This window comes from Echeneis naucrates, chromosome 11, assembly GCF_900963305.1.
Source record: "Echeneis naucrates chromosome 11, fEcheNa1.1, whole genome shotgun sequence".
Classification (NCBI taxonomy): domain Eukaryota; kingdom Metazoa; phylum Chordata; class Actinopteri; order Carangiformes; family Echeneidae; genus Echeneis; species Echeneis naucrates.
The window spans coordinates 8,136,878-8,156,226 of record NC_042521.1 but is presented as its reverse complement, the minus strand read 5'-3'; the positions used below and the strand labels follow the sequence as shown (position 1 = coordinate 8,156,226).

Here is a 19,349-nt window from a genome sequence, read left to right as displayed (position 1 = left end):
AGTATCCCTTTTGGTACATTTCCTGAAAGTGTCCAGTATTTCAGACCTGAATGAGTAGAGACTGTAAAATGAAGCCTGGTGAAATGACTCATGGGACAAAACCCGTCCTGAAGGAGCTTGACAAAGAAAACAAAGTGGGCAAAGGAAGGAAGTAAGGAAACAGCCAGGAATGAGTGATGGTCACAATGATGAGTTCAGTGCAGCAAAGGAGACGAGGGGTGGAGGGGGGTCGGAGGAGAAGAAGCAGGAGGAGGAAGCGTGTGTGTAGTCGACACATACCTGTATATTTATGCACCGTGCATATCTGAATGTGCATAATAGTGACAGAGGAAAGTGTTGCGATACAAGCAGAGGGAGAGGAAGAAAAAAAAGTCTGAAGAAAAAAAGAAGAAGAAGAAGAAGAAGGGGGGAAAAAAAAGAAGAAAATTAGAGGGCACAGGGCCAAAACAGGGTCACAACCTAACCAGTTCAGTCTAGCCGAGTCTGGTTGCACAATAAGCCATCAATCAACCTTCTCTGTGCTGTCAGCCCTCCCCTCAATTCATAGAGGCCATCCACTTTGTACACTGCTGAGGAACAACAAAGAAGAAAAAATGAGCCGAAAAAAATATGTAGGGACACACACACACACACACAGACACTCACACACACACACACACACACACACACACTCATGCATGCGCAAACACACGCGCACACTTCCACGAATCTGATCCTTCACTCTGTGGGAGGGAAACACCCTAAGTTTCAGTTGAGTAGAACAAAATTTGCGTGCCTGTCTTTTCAAAATACTTGAATGTGATTTTACTAACACGGCTGGCTGGTGAGCTAACTGTTCAAAAGCTGGCCAACAAGGAATACAATTCATTTAAAAATGATTAGAAAAACTTTCATAATTTCTGAGTTTTTTGTGGTTCAGATTTTGGTTTAATTCATTCATTAAAGGGTAAATGAAGAGGGGAAACTAAACACGTAAGCTGCTCGTGCCATTGACTGCTCCTCATAACGGCCTAAAAACCGTTTTTGTTTTTTGTTCTGCGCTGTAAATACTCCAACAGAGAAGCTGTGATGCAACTAACAAGCCATTATTGCTTCCTCCATTTTGGACTCTATGGCTCTCTGTCCCATCAGAGTTTAGCACTGTCAAGACCACTTGCTATTCATCACCGGTGCAAATTTGCATGCCAAAGTTAATCAAATTTGAACTTAATACAAGTGAATCTACTGGTGAAAATGATTGGAGTGGAATGAATTGATTTTGTTGCTTAATATTGCGGTTTAACATTCAAGTGTGACTGGGCTGTAAAACTATGGGATTCATTTAAGAGGCCAGAGTGCCACAAACACAGGAGATATTGTTTTCTGGATGGAAACAGTTCATCACCTTCTCACTGCTCTATCTACTTCTCAGTACAGCATTCAAAAACAACCCAAACAGCAGATGTGCCCCACAAGCCGATAAATAAGAATGTAGATGTTGTGAGAACAAAACCTCAGAGACCTGACTTACATCACCTTCCCACATACACAAAGACAGACAAAGAAATCATAATTTTAAAAACCATAAAGTCACTTCAGGGAAATTAATTAGAATTGCAGACCCTCTGGGCAGAAGGCTGCTCATGACAGCTATACGTCCCCAAACATCTCTGTGCTTTTAACTGTGTGTGGCACCGGGGAAATTCCAGCAAGTGTGCTCCATGAAAACCGCAATCCTTAATTCATCACCAGATTTTCTTTTTCATACCTTCAGCTCAAGTGACGTGTTAGTTCTGAAGTCTGGCGCTCCTTTAAAACAAAGTACTGTTTTGCTTCAACGGTAGTTAAGAATTTAAAGTGTGATGAAGAGCATAGGGGTGTAAAAAAAAACAAACAAACAAAAAATCGTATTCGAACAAAGGCAAAAGATGACGCACTCAGCAGTTTGTTTGTGTGTTGGCGTAGAGTTTGATGACCACTGCAATAAAGTGACAAAAGAAGAAATGATACAACAGAGGAGGGATTAGTGGTGGAAAAAGGGCCTCTGGAGAAAATCTGTAAATTCTGTACTGAACTCTCAAAGTAGACTTGTATCAGTAGACATCTCACCCTGATTGTGTCTGTGCACAACTATGCACGCCTGTGTGTGCATGTGTGTGTCTGTGTGTGCGCATGCGCACATGTGTGTGTGTGTGCGTGCGTGTCTCTAAGCATACAATAGCTATGAACAGCTTCACAGTCAGAGAGAGAGAGACAGGAAGAGAGGAAGCAATCCTTCAACAGAGCACAATATCAGGCTGTGGACAGACAACGAACGGCTGGAAGGTTCTGGAAATGAGAGAAAAGCCTGCCTCCCTCACATTTCAGCTCCCAACGCCGCCTCCCAAAGTGCCCTCCATCTAACACTAACGCACATTCTCTCTCTTTCTCTCTCACACACACACACACATAAATGGCACCATAACTCTATATCCGCAATCAATCTCCGCTATGAAGACACATCCATCTTCTGTAATGTTAATGGGAGGGTTTTGGGGGTTGGAGGGGGTGGAGGACAGGGGTAAAACAGAGGGTATGTGACCGTGAAGCTGACCTCAGAGCAGTGTGTGAGGTAATACAGGCTCTACGTGTGTGTAATAAAGACAAGGTAGAGGAATAAAAACGAGGAAAGAGCCTTGCGCATTTGTGCGAACATGTTAGTGTATTTATCTAGAAGTCAGGAGGTCAGGTATGCGTGCGTCAGTGTGTGTGGGAGAGGGAGACTGATGGCTGTCAGCTTGCGAATGGCAAGAGAAAATAAATTAGCCTTATGAAGACAAATGAATGAGCTATCGAAAGAGTAAAAGGGGTTGGAAGGGGATCACGGCACAGAGAGGGAAGAGGAAAGGGAAGGAATGAAGAGAGGGGAGACATAATGAAGGAGAAAAGAGGTATATTGTGCGTGTTTGGTGGCATGGATATGAAAGGAAGGAGATGGAGCGGCGTTGCCAGCTCAGAGAGTTCCTTTCGGCAGCCAGTGACCGTTCATTAAGAGGGACGGGCACACAGACAGGCCTGCTGCTGGCAACAGGAGAAGTTTTGGCTGCAGCTTCTCTAGCTGCGATGGAAACATATATGTGGGTGTATGTGTGGGTATGTGTGTTTGTAAATCCACTGCCAACATATTAAAGTCCAGGAAATTATATATATATATATATTTTTTTTTTCTTTGTATTTTAAACATCTCCTCATTTGGTAAAGAAGTTATTTTAACAACACAACAGCGCAGCTTTAATGTGATGCGTTGGGTTTGTGCATGCACTGAAAGTGGCTGTGAGTGTGTGTCGGTGTCAGAGTGTGTCCATGTGTGTTCTATCTCTGTAGATTTGTCAGTGTCTATCCCATGACACACTCCCCTCGTTGTGAGTGGAGGAGAGCTCTCGGGGGGCTTTGTCACGCGCAGTCTGTTCTTTTCCTGAGGCCTGGCGCCCCTTGTTTGATAAATGACACATGTCATTCTGTCAGCCCCTGCCATCCGGGCTGGGAGGCCCCGAGCTGATGTATGGCCGCCCGAGCTAAAGGAAATCAGAGTGTTTTGGCAGCGCCCTGAGAACACGGCCTCTTGTAAGGGGTATGTGTGTACGGTTGTGTGTGTGTGTGTGTGTGTGTGTGTGTGTTTGTGCCTGTCTTTCTGTGATACTGAGAGCATGTTTAATTGTGTGTATATGTGCCTATTAGTGAGTGCCTGTGTCTCCCAGAGTAGTCTCTGTGTGTGTGTGTGTGTGTGCATGATCTCAACCTGTCAGGCAGACGGGCAGAGGGAGACAAATCATCGTCATGGCCGCCCCAGCTGTTCCCCAAATTTGGTGCGAGGAGGAGAGCGAGGGAAAAAACCCTGCCGTTTGAGTTTTAAACGGCTGATGCTTCCCAGAAACAGGAATGAGTGAGAAGACAAATGGAGTTAAACACACACACACACACACACACACACACAATAAAAACTCCAATGCTGGAATAGGAATCCAGCCAATCCCAGAAGGACGCAACAGATAGTCAATGTGGTTTTCTTGCAAACAAACACACACACGCACACACAGTTGAAACGCTCACATACATAAACTCATGAGAACAAACTTTGGACCAGGCATTTGCACCTTGACCAAAATGAAGTGCTGACAGGAAAGTAAAACAAAAGCTTAATCATGTTTACAGGACTGTCGGAGTCTGTGTTTGTTTTCACATGACTATTTCTTCTCCTATTCTGCTTTTTCTATATGAACACAACCTTCTCTACAACTCCATTAAACTTCATGTTAACTTTCATGTTAACACCAAACACGACAGAACTAACATTGTATGGACGATCCTCACGGCTACACACCACCCACATCCACAAACATTTTCCCCGGCGGAGGACAGTCCCACCTGGAGGTTGTGAACTCTGAATGACCCTGTTTGATTGGGCACAGGATGAACTCCCTCCCCCTCTCCCACGGAAAAGAAGCGGTGGGGGGGGGGAGCGCCAATAAGTTGTGAGTGATGAGTGGCAGCCATGGGTGACATCCTCCCCTCACTCTCTCTTCCCTTCTCTAGCCAATGGCTTTCTCTGCCTCCCTCTCTTTTCTCATCGCCACCGCCTTCATACTTTTTTCTCTCACTTTATCCACCTCTCTCCCCATCCCTCAACCCCTCAAGTCATTTCTCTTTCACTCCTCTGTTGCTCAGTCTCCTCTTTTTCCACTCCTTCACCCTCCCTCCCACAACACACCCTCCCTCTTTCCTCCCTGCTTCTTTTTTGTCTGCTGTCACTCTCTTTTTCTCCTCCTTTCTTCATCCCCTTTATGCCCCTCCTTCCATTGCTCCTTTTCTGCACCTCCTCTCTTTCTCTCTCACCCACACGCACTAACACACAATAGTGTCTCACTCAGTCCTGTCTAGTTCTCTGGCCTTGGCCATGTAGACATTCAGCTCCTCTATACATAATAGATCCCAAATATCCAGAGGAGGGGTGAGCATTTTCACCCGCTCAGGATCGTGCCATCAACATTGCTTCCACAGTAGCTCCACTGTCTGCCACTGCAAGGCTAAAAACATCCAACAGTGGCTTTAAAATAGTTCTGAGGGTATGTAAAAATGTCTCTTTAACCAACCTCTTGACAGACCAGCCCAGCTGCGTCGTTAAGTTCCTGTCTTAAGTTCACAACCATTCAGACACTCTCAAGATATTTGAACTTTCACAACTTTGGCATCAGCTGCTGCCAACGACCAGCGATACTTTAACGGTGGATCCCTTAATAAGAGATTTGTGATTTACAAACACCCCTTGTTGCTCAGATCAAAACGCACTAAACACATTCCTTTGTCCAGGTGCATCAAAGAAAAGAGCTTTTGGATACACGATTTTCTGTTCAAAGAGTCACTATCGAAGTACAAAGACTGTGTAATATAGCCTCCTGAAAACATACACTGTCGACCAATTTTGCAGATGACATCCAGTTCGTTGTTGCCATAATTATGATTGCATCTGTTGTCACATGTCATGTGACAGTCAGTCAAAACCACTCCAGGCATGAGTGTGAGTCTCACACAGTGGGCTCTAGTCTCATACGCTGACACTGTTAAGTTGATATCAAAAGTTTTTTGTATTAAAACTCTGGAGTCTGGAACAGTATAAATAACAGCTGTGTTTTTTTTCTGATGGAGAATGAGTTACAACAAAGAAACCTGTTGTTTTTGAAACCAGAGACGCCACAAGCTACATGAAACCAGCACACTTTTTTTTTTTTTTTTGGTCATGCGGGAAATCATAAATGATGGATACTATATTGACTTGCTCCTGTATGTAACCATAACTCAGTGGAAATCAGTTCCTTCACTGAAAATCAGTGAAATCATCTGACCTTTTTTTTTTTTTTTTTAATAACGTTAACGTTCATCTGTTTCCCAAAAACAGTGTTCCTAGAGTTAGAAATGTATACAGTAATACTTTATTTTCCAGCCTTTAGGATTTGGACTGTTGGTCTAAGAGCAACAGGCACTGCACATCATTTGATCACATCAGATCAGGCTTCAGTAAGTTACGATGGCACTATCTGACATTTGAGAGATCCAATGCCAAACTTGTAGGCAGATGAATCAATAATGAAAACAATCTTTAGTTGCAGCTCTAAATTAAGCTTGAATTCAAATTTTTTTCGATTTCTGCTTTGACACTACAACAAAAATTATGCAAGAATATTTGAGAGGCAAAATATATTTCCATGAAATGGCTTCAGCCCAGTTTTACTGTTGAGTCACCACCTTGTACTGTCAGATGAATGAGAATGGTATAACTTCAGAACTTCATTGTCTGGTTACTAAAAATCAGTCAGCAGTTACTGCTAAATCAGAGAAGTGTGTGAACAAAGCTCCAACTATGAGGCAAGGCAGGAAATTAATGAAATGACAAACCGAGAAGATGTAGAGGAAAAACAGATTGGTTCAGTAAAAAAGTACGTCACACTCACCTAAAAATGACTCATACACAGACACAGTGAAACTGGGATTGTGGCCATTCTTGGACTTTTAAATGTAAGGCCATAAAAATTCCAAATATATCATGCGTATTCACCAAGATGACAGATATATTATGCAGACCTTCACAAAGGTGAAGCAGCAAGCAGTACCCAAATTAGAAAGTGAGGGAGAAGGCAGAGGCAAATACTATGAAATGCAAATTAATAAAGCAGTTTGACAGGATTCAGAAGCCTATAATGAATCACAATTTGTAGAAGTTAGCCAGGATCATCAAGAAGGATAAACCTATCAGTCTGAATGGCTGACATTATTCACCCTGACTGCACAGAAAAAGATTCAAGCAGATGGGCTGCAAGTAGTTGTTGGGTCAAATTTTTTAATTCAAAAGTTTACCTCAGGCAGTCATGGAATGTGTACTTTAAGTATCAAAAAGAAAAGTACTCAGTTGCTCCAGTGGCTGCGTTATTTATTATTTCACTGGAATATTATGATATTAAATTATAGCTTTTTAAGAATGTAGCTGGAGACCTTTTAACTGGCCGTTGTGATTTCTGGACTCAGATGGGTCATGTTTTATGAGCTAATCAAATACTTTATCTGCAAATCACAAGGAAATAGTTTGACACTGTTGGGGAAAAATGATCTTGTCTGGAGTGACATGAGAAAACCGATGCCTCTCTTGTATTTGTCTGCTCAGTAAACACAGCCAGCAGCTGGTTAGCTTAGTTTAGCATAAAGACTGGCAATGGGGGGAAGCAGCTGGCTTGGCTCTGCTTAAAGGTAACAAAATGCATCTTTCAGCAGCTCGAGCATACCGTTACTGTATGTTTGTCATGTTTAATAAAAATGTGTGGTTTTATGTGATGACTATTTCTTCACCAGAAGTTAAATCAACAAATTTGTACAAAAGCATTTCAGGATGTGTTCTTAGTTACAACAAAAAGTGCTGTGGTATCTGTGTATAGAGTGTATTTATGCCAAAGTTTATGCCACAGTTGATGCTGACACTAAATATCAAAATGTTGATCATGATGGGAGAGACCAGAGGCAGATGGATTAGCAACAGACAAGTAAGCAGGCCAACAGTTGGGGCACCAGACAAACAGACACAAGTAGACAGGTAATCTGAAACAGATGATGAGGTGGACGTCCAGCCAGCTAGTTTGACTGCCAGACAGCTGCTTTGGTGTTTGAGGGACTGAGTGACGAGGGAGACACACTGACGCAGGAAGCATTTGGGTATACAAGAGGCCTCCTGCTGTTCTCTCTGAGACAGACGACTTAGAGGGACAGAGCTGAGCTTACACCCCCTGTGACTGTCACTGTCTGAGACAACACGTCGGCTCAGGAAAGATTTGGGAGGAATTTTTGGGGGGTAGCATGTGGTGTTGTTGAATTGACTGGGATCACAAGACATTATATCCCCTTTCAACTGCCCATCAAGTGGTGCACTGAAGCCGACGCCTGTTAAGTGATTACTGTGCATAACCCCGTGCAAATCGTGGTCTATGGGTTTCTTTTTTACGAAAGCGTCAAACAAAACTCAGTGGTGGCACATCAGCAAAATATGCTTCCATTCTAGTCCTTTGCAACACGCTTTATTGATAATTATCTGCTTAATGGGGATGGCTCTTGGAAAATATGTGAGAGTCATATGCTCAGACATCAAAAGGAGATGACAAGACTTCACTGCCCTGTGACCTTTTGGATTTTTACAAGTCAAGAGTGTGATTGGAGACTGTCGCTGAAATCAGACTTCTCAAAAAAGAAAGAAAGAAAGAAAGAAGGGGTTCTTGATATATGAGAACAAGGCCAGCCGGCCTGAAAGAAGAGAGTATTAAGCTCTCCTTTTCAGATGTCGAGTTCATGTTCTTGTAACCAGTTCACTGACTCTTGAGCATCCGGTGAGAGAGCGATAGATGAGGGTGAGAGACAGCAAGAAGATGAAAGAAAATATGAGCATGGTAGAGGAGAATTGAGTCAGTAAGATAGAGATTGATGACTGATAAGAAGATGAGAAAAGGCTTACAGGGAGGGAGGGGGGAGAGAGAGAGAGAGAGAGAGACAGTAATCCCTAAAAATCAAGCCAGGGGAATGAGAGAGAGAGAGAGAGGCTGTAGGTTTGTGTGCTGAGATAAAGATGAGGAGGTAAGGCGAGGAAAGAGAGATGGTAGTGGCACCACACCAGGCTGCAGCATGACCTTCCCCAGAGTCCCCTCTCAAGGGCAAAGTGTCGTCTGTTAACTGTATCTATTCCCAGATGGCTTATCTGCAGTGAACTAGTGCCCCCCCCCCCCAAAAAAAAAAAAAAAAAAAAAAAATCATATTCATTGCTTCTCAACACACCTTATCAGTTAAATAAACACTCCTTGGGGGATAAAATTTCCGCCTCCTGACTTTTGCCCACTTGCACCGGCTGCTGTTCTGATCTGCTGAAGCCAGCTTTTCTCAGCACTATGGACTAAAAGAACGAATAACTGCTGTGATATACAGTGTCGGCGTTGATCAGACTTAGCAGCACATGCTGTACATACACTATAACCAAAGCTCTCCTTGGAGCAGTGAGGGGAAAAAGAAAAATTTACCACAAGCTGCCGCTCAATTTGCATGTGTTTAATTAATGTTAATGTTCCTGGTAGTGTTTACAGGGGGATTATACTGAAAACACCAACAGTGTAGAGTTATCATGTGTACACATATTAAGTCCAAATCCAACCATTACCCAGGCAACCCCAAGAAACATAAACAAAATGTAGTAATACTATTCATAAGCCCCCAGCATTTTTAGGGTTGCTTTACAATTTAGCGTGAAGAATTGATAAAACTTTCTGTTATAAAGTTTTCATTTTCCTGTTCTGAACATAAATGGAATTTCTCCTGGGACACAACACTGAGTCAAACAGTAGTGCAATAGTTTCACACAAAAGCGTAAGGTAAATTTTTGTCTAACAGTACTCGTGAGAAGAAATTCACAAATACAAAATATTTTCTCATTGAAATGAATAGGAAAGCGTGTCCAAACTTTTGACTGGTAGTGTATATATGCAAAATATAAATATAATATTACCAAATACATGAATACAAACATATCAGTGAATACATTCAATGAATTTACAAATAAAAAGAATGTAATATATTAATAATGTACATCTTTCAAATTGGCAGTAATGGAAAAAATCTTTTTATTGATCTTTAAAATCTTTGTTGAGGTTTGCATTTTACATCCAGTCTTAGACAAACTGGGTGCCAGTCCGAAAATAAAAAAAAATAAAAAAATAAAAATCATCATTTGGCAGCTCTCGGGAAAACTTCCTGCTGCTGGTGCAGTTTCTGCTTGCCAGAATAAAAGAGAGTAACTTCTATTTCTCTTCAGACAGTTCCTACTGTTGTTTCCTTCCACACAACGGTAGCATATTAGCGTTTGAAAATCGGTAGAAGGATTCAAACAAGGACCACTTCAATTACAGAGCATGTATGATAAACTACTGGACCACCAGTGCTCTGCAAAAACAATTGTTAATTATGGCAAAAAAATTGCCAAGTTTAAAAATCTGGCAATGCCAATAATTCTCATTTGACCAAAGGGCCAATATCTTAAATTTGAACGCAACAACATGGCAAGTAAAAGTTTACTCAAATTCAAGCTTTGATGACCGAGGAAGTCATGCAGGCCATGTGAGGAACATGACACACACACAATCAGTCACAGCGCTCTATTTCAGAAAATGTCTAGCTTTTTAGATGTCAGTCACGACAAATCATATCCACCTCTCCCAAAGACACGATTGTTAATGTTGACTCGTCTTAAAACAAATGGATTATTTGACTTCCTAAGCACAGAGTGAAATATTTGTTACATTGCATTGTCTTCCCTAAATGTGCACTTGGCTCTAAAAATAAAATATACCTACCTTTTAACAGCAGAACAAGTGTATGTGTTGGCGCGTGTGTCTGCACTACAGCACAGGCACATATAATCAGTGGCTAATAACAACGCAGTGGGAGTCACTGGCCCAACGTAAATCAATGGGCAAAATAATTGCTAATACACTGGTTATCGATTAGTGTGCCCGCCATGCACTCATTTTCTGGGGCGACTGTAGCTAAGCGCTAACGCAGTGACAAGGGTAAAATGTTATTTCTCAGAAAGGCACACAGGCAGACAGCTGGGCAGGAAAAAATGACGACAGGACCCTGGCAGTAATTCTTAATTGACACCTGTCAGAGCAATGGCAGCAGTCACAGCTGCTTCAGGAGAACGTCTACCCAAGTCCTGTTCATCTGTCACTTTTAATACCTTTTCTTCTCAGCCCCTCTATGTCTCCCTCTGTTGTCTTTTTTCCCCTCTGTCTCCCTTACCCACACCCAGCTTCAACACAGATGTTCAAGGCTGGTTAACAGCAGCGGCACAACTTCAAGGCTGGGAAGCGCAGGGCCTCCAGCAGCAGCTCGCTCACTTCGCCGCTGCTTTTTCATGCTTGGTTTGCGAAGGCACTTTTTCAGTCTTAGCTTAACCGACTTAGCACTTCACTCAAGTAGCAGCAATGAGAGAGTGAGAGATTCAATAAAAAGAGAGACTGGTGAGAATAATTTCAACCTCGCTGAGCCTGTTCCGGTGGTCATGTATCTCCAGTCTAATCTCTAAGTTGATCACAATGATTACAGCAACAAGTGTCGCCTCAGTGGCAATTTCTGATACATCAACTGCTGAGCTAAAAAAGAAAAAAAAAAACAAGCTCGGTAATATCTTAGATCACTGGAGCAAAATGCAGAAAGCAATATCTGAGTCAGTCCTTCTGGCTTTGGACAAATTGGATCACAGCAGCCAACACTGGCTTACTCTGTCTCCCCAACAACAGCATCTGTCTGCTGTACAATGCATCAATCACCCAATCACACACACACACACACTCACACAATACATACAATTACACTAGTGTGACGTCAAACTGAAATTGATTATTGGAAACATTAGAATTTATTCGAATATACAATGATGACAAAAACACACAGGAATGATGCATTGCAAACATGTGAAAACAGCAAAATACACATGGTGTGTATACTACAGTGGAAGCTGCGCCGGACAGGGGCTCCCCTGAGTACACCCTGACCTCTGAGTGTACCCTGGACCTCCCGTCTTCTTGCCTTAAATCACTACTTGCAATGTTTCTCTTTCTTCTCTCTGCATTTCTTTTCTCTTACCATATTTAACCCAATTCCCCTTTTCCGCATGGGAAACTGCTTCAGTTAATAGAGAACGCCAGTCCAGTGAAGATGTAAATGCAGCTGGCCCACTTTGGGTTCCTGATTGCCCACAATTCTTTGCTGCATTGCCATAGCCTGCAGACATAGTGAGTATATTCCAAATTTCCAGCTGCAAGTGTAGTTTCAGTCGCCTAAAATTGACTCTAATAACTGGAACTCTCAGTTTCTTGACATGAAAAATAAAGAATTGGCCATGATAAATCCTTAAATTATGACCACTGAGCATATATTCACGACCACGTATGCGGTGTGAAATCCTTGTGTTGAATTCAACGGTAAACTATTCCAGTCCACTTTAATTTTTAATCCAAGAATTTCCTTTAATTCTCTTAACCTTTCGCCAAAATGGCTCTTCTAATCAATCAGCAGGAAAATGTTGCCAGGTCAATGTGTACGCTACAAGTAATTAGCAACCCCTTAAGCCCCCTAAGAACAGCCATGTGGATGATTTCATTCTTGTTATTATTCCTGTTATTATCTTACATCCCCAACTTGGGGCTTGTTTTGCAGCTGTTTTGAATTGTAGCCAGGATATCTTCCTAAATGGAAAAAAAGGCATATTGAAAATCAGAGACAATAAATAAGCACAGGATGTATTTAAGACTGAGGATGCTAGTGAGCTTTAAAACGACCTTGTTCTCTTCATTTCTTTGTCAAAGCTTTGCGCGTCGTGCTTGAGCGAAAATCCAGGTTTTCCTGCTTCCTCTGAACCTCATTAAGCATGGGGGATAGTTTTACCTCCCGACTGCAGCTCTGAATGCCTTTACATCGTCACCCTGCTGGCGAGCCTAATTCCCACATATTTTCAATTCTACCCTCTCTTTTCTGTAAGAGCAGTCATCGATCTTCATTTGTCACTTAACCTCCACAAAGATGAGGACAGAGAGCGTAGTTGAGCGAGTGTGCGTATCAGTGTGCGTCTTTGATTTCCTGAAGGCCTACCAGCTCTGACAACACATGCAAATGAAACTACGGGTGTAGTGGAGTGTGGGATAGCAAATACATCCACTGACTCCTTCAGTCAATGTCACCTGTTAATGACACTTTACATAAGCTGCTTTATCACCAGATCAGAATATTTCACATTCATACATGCACACACACGACTCATCTTGCTCAATGATGCAGAATCACAAACATACATAGACACCAACATGCTATGTTCTCATCTGTACTCTATTTTTTTTCTCCCAGCGCAGCCTCAATTCCTGACAAATGTCATTAAATACTTTATCAGAAACATCCAGATAAAACCAACACAAGGTGCTAGTAATAATCTTTTGGTCCTAGCTCCTGAGTTGACATGTGCCGGGAGCTACAGTTCTGCTGAGGAAATACAATGCCAAGTAACAACTACAAAATGTATTAATGCTGCTCGTCTTAGAACTTTGTTCCTGTTCTGTCAAAAAAAAAACCAAAAAGCTGTTAACAGAGGGATCAGACGGAAAGGTATGTATTAAGAAGATCTCTCACATTCATGATGAAACATTCGCAGCACTATTAAAACTACTTCTATTGCACAAGCTCTGTGTACTTGTTCAGGCACTAGTCATCCGAAGTTGAATCTACAACCATTCATAACCTTGTTAGGAGACTCTTGGTGTCCAGCAGAACGCTGCCAAGTCCAGCGTTTCGATTTGTCACATCACACTGTGAGCAACCTCTGCTGTTGTGTTTACACCAGAACAACTGGGGGTGGCCATATGAGAAGTGGCTAACACAGAGTTGATTATATCAAGGCAGCTTGCAGACTTGACACCTTGCTGAATTTGTCAGCATTAATCGGTGGGGCCCTGTCACTGATCCGTCAGCTACCTGGATAATTAGGGACCACGGCTAACGATGCCGTCGGGAAGCAATCCCCCCCCCCACCACCACCACCACCACCACCACCACCACCTCAACCACGCCATCCTCCCACCCACCCTCCAACCCTCAAGTCATAATTAAGAGGCTCCTTCTGCATTGAGGTAGTGATAGTGTCAGTAATGTGGGATGTGTTTAGGGAAAAAGAAAGCAGCCACTGATGTCAGTGGAGAAACTCACAAGGCAAGGCACTACTGTCTGTGCATTCTGAATCAGTGTGTAGCCGATGTAGCTTCGAGCTGGACCAGTGTTACAGTGCGCTTTAATTAAACATGTGTTGTGCTGAAGACACATCATTAAAATGCAGCACTGAAGTTATAGAAGTCACTAAGTAATGTATAACAAAGAAATTAACAGCATCCTCAGTCTTTGGTTCTAACTTAATACATGATTTATGTTTAAACTTCTTAATTAGTGGGATTGTTGTGTGCGTCGCAAAAAAACAGCTAGCTGCCCAACAGTTCCATCAAGAGAGCAGACAAAAGGAAATGAACTATGATCTTCAGGTATGAATGGACAATCTTGCAGACAGTATCACAGGATGTGACTGTCTCTCACTTCATGACTTGCATTAATTCTGCCAGTACAGAAACTGCATCCAGGTCCACCCCACTGTGGACTGCTCCACTTCTTCCTCTTGTGCTATCCCAGGCAGTAAAACTGGACATAGTACAAGATAGGTAGTAAACAAAATGATGTTTTTATTTATTTATTTTTTTTAACTTATGTGGAATAAATTCACCACAGTGTCAGAATGCAATCACATTGGCATGTTGAATGATTAGTTGACAGATTCATTACTTAGAGTGACAGTGTTTGATTTAAGATATTGTGGCTGGCAAACTCAAAGCGAGAGTAGACTTGCTGCAATGCCATTAATTTTCCAACAGCAATCAAAACTGTGACCTCAGTAGCTGAATTATGGCTTCTTTATATATTTCTTATATAGTATTTCACATCCAATAATTAAACTAATTCCTAGTTATCTGGCTGTAATGTGCACAGAATGTCGTCATATTTAAACATGATAACGCGACGGATGGAAACTGTCTGATATCATCCCAGTGTTTAAAAAAAAAATAGGGGCTTTATTGTAAAAGGCCACTTCCTGATATCCTTCAATTCTGCAGTTTCAGTCAAACTGTAAAATATTTTCATTAATAATTGGTCTATAAAAATATAAGAAAAACAGTTCTAGAGTTCAAATTGATCTGCAAATTGTTGTACTGTCATAACAAAAGGTTTTCCATTTCCAGAGAAATCAGCGAGTCGTCACATCTGGAAACCTCCGACCTGTCAGTGTTTTGCTTTTTTAAGCTTTTTAAATGGCATGAATGGTTTATCAGCTTGGGGAGCAGTTGCACAAAAATTTTCTGGTGCACAACTAATCAAATTATGACTTGTAGTTTCAGTAGTAGTTTCAGTTGCACACAATAAAAAGTAATATTCTGCATTTCAGCTAAATATAAAATATGAACTCTATAATAGCAAAACTATTAGGACTCACTGTCCTAATGGTGTTTTAAAATTTTAACTCCTATTACATTTTATTCCTTTCTTGATTATTGTTACTGGATGTTGCTGCACTGTTTATCTTTCATTAATTACCTTACCTCCTCTGAGAAGTAACTCAAAACAACTGCCCTTCAGTGAGAGATGACAAAAAAGAGGAAAATGACGACAAATGACTGCAGCAAAAGTCTCTGCTGCTCAAATAGCACTGCACTGAACTCAACTGCCAAAACTAACAGATGCAGTAATGTGGTTCCAAATGAAAGAACACTGATGTATTGTCACTGGTCATAATCTAGATAGGGTACAGCGCCATTACAGGGTCTAAAATCATCACTGTGACTGATGAAACAGAGCCCATTTGAAATGGCATACAAAGAGCCATTGAAACTCACCCTCTCTCTCTCTGAGGAGCATATGCAACATTTTGTTTTAGTACAACTCCAAAGTGACAAATCTGGCTTTTGGAAATATCTAGTAATGTTTTATAAAAATAGCCTGTGTTTATAGGTATGCACACCTTTTTACTGAAGAAGCAATTATACACACCCACACACACACACACACACACACACACACACACACTAGTAGAGGTGTTGAAACTTAACATTTAAGCACTGGAAATAATGCAGAGACAAAGTCTGTTTGGTTTGGGATTGACCATTACAGTGTGTGATGTATGTGTCTGTCAGTAAAACAGACAATTAAATCGATATTCAAAAGCTGAGCCGGAAAGGGGCCACTTCAGAGCTCGGCTCAATGACCAGATGAGGCTGGAAAACAGAGAAAACAAGAGTCTTTTGGGGATTTCACCGCCATTTGTAGCAGAGGTAGAAACAGACACTACTCATTTTCTCTGTGCAGGCTTGCTCTTCAAACACATTTCTCTCTATCCATCACTAAAGCCTTGCGTCAATTAGAAATTACAGCCCCACAGAGTTCAAAGTCTTTCTGTCACAACCTTGATTAAGTCTGCTTAACCTCACATTTCCACCGCCTGCTTAACATTCTACAGCTGTTTTATTCAGCTTTGGTCATTACTGCATGAACTTCAAAGGTTCCTCTTTCCCTCGTCATTTGGAAATGCATGTCAATCACACACATCTCCCAGGGACATCAAATGGATTCAGGCAAACATGCGATTCTCTCGCACAGCAGTTCATGTCTGGTCAGCTAAACGACAACGTGGAGGCCCAACTGTCAAAATGCAAAATGTTGTGACAGAGAATGTCTCTCAAAATATGAATTTCCATGTCATTATTCATTTTTACCGAAACACCACGAGTAAAGAAAATGCCTCTTGAACATGAACTTTTAATGCTTGGTCTAAAGGATTATGGGAAACTCTGTTGAAAAGACACCTAAATACTGTGGTCTGATATTAGGAGATGTGATCAATAGGTTATTGATACCAGAAAGTTCATTGATAACAAGCCCATTGCCCCAAACATGAGTTTTTGCATCACAATGTGATCAAAAATATTCCTTTGGTGACTTGTAGAGCAAGATTGAGGGACATTATTGTGTGTAAATGTTCTATTCATGGTCGATGTTATGGGCATGTAAGTTGGCTGTTGCATGACTAAATGTCTTTAACGTCGAGTACAACTGTGAAACACTTCCTGCTTCTAAGAAATGAGCACAAAGGTCAGGTCAACAGTTTGAAGTGACCATTAGAGGTGACCCCCCCCCCCACTTCACCCTGCAGTGTTTTAGGGATACTTGTGGATGAGATGCTTCCCTGTGATCTCGCTACGCCCCAGCACCCTCCCCCCTCCTTTTCACTCCCCCTTGGCTATTAATCGCAAAGTATTTATCCCGCTTGAGAACTTTTCTTTCAATTTGTCTTTTCTTTGCTCCCCGGCAGGGGCAAAAAGTTATGCTTTGAGGGAGTCCAGCTGCTGGGCGCATGCGTGTCTCTATGGTGAATGATTTACTGATGTTTATCAGGAATGAATAGATCAAAGGAAGTCGCATGACAGGCGATCAATCAAGCATCAAATCAAGGATGGCAATCCCTGAGCGGAACACAGGCTGAAAATATGCCACTTTTTTCATTTTCATTTTTTCCCCCTCTTCCTTTTACTGGCACTAACACATCAAATGCGTTAGCCTGTAAAAATGAGATAAGATGAGCTTTGTTTGGAGAACTTGGATGCTGGCAGCCTATTGGAGAATCAGCTTTAAAGCGTTGAAAGTGAAGTGCAGCTGAGCGCATTCATTTCTCACAGGCAGATTTGGCACTGAAGCCTAATGTCTGCGCAAATGAAACAATGCTGTTGCCAGTCAAACATGCCTTTCTAGATTAGTAGAAATAAACTCATTATGGTATGCTAAAACGTTGCAGACTAAAACTCTACACACAAACACACACTGAATAGAGACTAGTGGATCCAGTGAGAAGTCCACTGTCCTGTTGTCCTTGTATTGTGTCCTGCACCAGGCCTGTTTCGCTGCTGTGTAAACTTGTCTGCAGATCCCTGGCTGTTTGTCTACGTGTGTGTGTGTGTGTGTGTGTGTGTGTGTGTGTGTGTGTGTGAGGGGGAGGAAGAAGAATAAAGTGTGTCTGTTTCTTCTGGAGGGGTGTTTGTTTGCAGAGCCGGGGCTTACCTGCTGACCGCCGCGGTGCTTGCTGCTTTCTCCTCGGCATGCTGTTGCAAGACTTTCCGCTTGACTTTTCATGCAGAGATCAAAATCGCGGACGAGCTGGAGAGGAAACCGGTGCAACTGGAGGAAATCAAAGCCAGTAGCGTTTCCTCAGTTCTTCAGCGGGATGGGAGAATAAAGATGTAGATCCCTCGCAGGGTTTAGAGAAGTCTCTGTTTTTTTGTTTTGTTTTGTTTTGTTTTTTTCAGGCGATGCAAGTGGAGGTTTAATCTCTACGCGTCTCTGGTCATTTTCTTTTTTAGAATCGGTATGTCCGGTGAGAAAAATAAATCAGGACTACGGGTAATTTAGAGGTAAGCGGCTTCGTCCATTAACTTCTGTAGATCACACTAAGTCATCGCAAGCCGAGTCGGTGAGGAAGTGAAGGAAGAAAAATAATAAGAATAATAAAAGCTCCGTGCGGATCTCGGTCTTTATCGGGCAGGGCTGTGGACAGATGGCCGATCTCCTCGGCGCGTTTCCATCAAAAAGAGGTTTCCACCCCTGATCGGACTATTTCATACCTCTGATCGGGAGCTGATCGAAGGAAACGGAGCTCCTCTTCTGGGCTGTGAGTCGCTCGGTGGTGGAGATGAGTCCAAACTGCGCTGTAGTGTTTCCTCTCCCCCCCCCCACCTCTTCTTCGGTCCGTCCGTCCAGGTGCCAGCTCCGCTCTTTGGGAGGAACAAGAAGAAAAAACAGATCAGGAAAAAAGAGAGGAAAGAGTGACACGTTAGTCGAGCTGAGTGTCTGTCAATCAGTCAAGTGTGTGTGTGTGTGTGTGTGTGTATGTGTGTGTATGTGTGTGTGCGCGTGCGCGCGGAGAAACCCCCGCAGCCTCCAGCTCCCCCGTCTCCCCGTAAACACCTCCGGGATCATGAAATACTCACATGTACACTGTCCGCCCGATTGTCAACATGGACACTTGACGAATTTCTCAGAAAGTCATGAGAAAACAGCGAGCAGGCCCGCCCTCTGAGCCGCAGACTGTGGGCTGTTGTTGTTGCTCTCACTCTTCCCTGGCTTTTTTGTTTTTTTTTTGTTTTCTCCTCTTAAATTGTTCTTATTATTTACTCACTGTTATTCATTCTCTAAAGCGCAATGAGCGTCTCCCCGGCTATTCTCCGCAGTGAAAATGTGCGCACATTGGTGATGCGCGGTGCGTTCAGACAGCTCCCACTGATAGACAGACACATCCAGCTGCCTTTCCGGCCTCTCCTTTACTCCACCCCTCCACAAGCGTCACCCTGACAGTCAGAGCCCACCTGTCAATCCGCTGCTCTAATTGTTCACTGGGATGGCTTTCATTTCTACGCCTCTCTGTCCCCCCGTGTGCGCACAGTGCAGCCTACAGGAGAGCTGCGTGCTGCCGGACCGGAGATGTGCAAAACTTCCGTTTAAACACCAGAAAGAGAGCTGCCTCAACGTGAAGAAGAAGAAAAAAGAAAGTTGGTGATAATCCATGAGCTCCGTGTGTGAGAGAGGTTTGGTTTAACACAATCTGTGCGAGAGTTACAAAATTATATAAAAAAAAAAAAAAGACAAATGGACACAAATATGTAAAGAGCTCAAAACCACAAATG

At 42.4% G+C, this 19,349-nt stretch overlaps 1 protein-coding gene across 1 annotated transcript in view; it reads right to left on the bottom strand.

Annotated features, from left to right (window-relative positions):
• tshz1 (teashirt zinc finger homeobox 1) overlaps positions 1-18,934 on the bottom strand; it is a 29,234-nt gene extending 10,300 nt beyond the window's left edge. The window contains exons 1-2 of the mRNA XM_029514814.1: positions 18,657-18,934; positions 17,731-18,440 (exon numbers count right to left, since the gene is read on the bottom strand). Of these exons, the coding sequence (XP_029370674.1) occupies positions 17,731-17,770 (40 nt within the window). The 5' untranslated portion in view covers positions 17,771-18,440; positions 18,657-18,934. The remainder of the gene's footprint in view (positions 1-17,730; positions 18,441-18,656) is intronic.
• Positions 18,935-19,349: the final 415 nt, after the last annotated feature.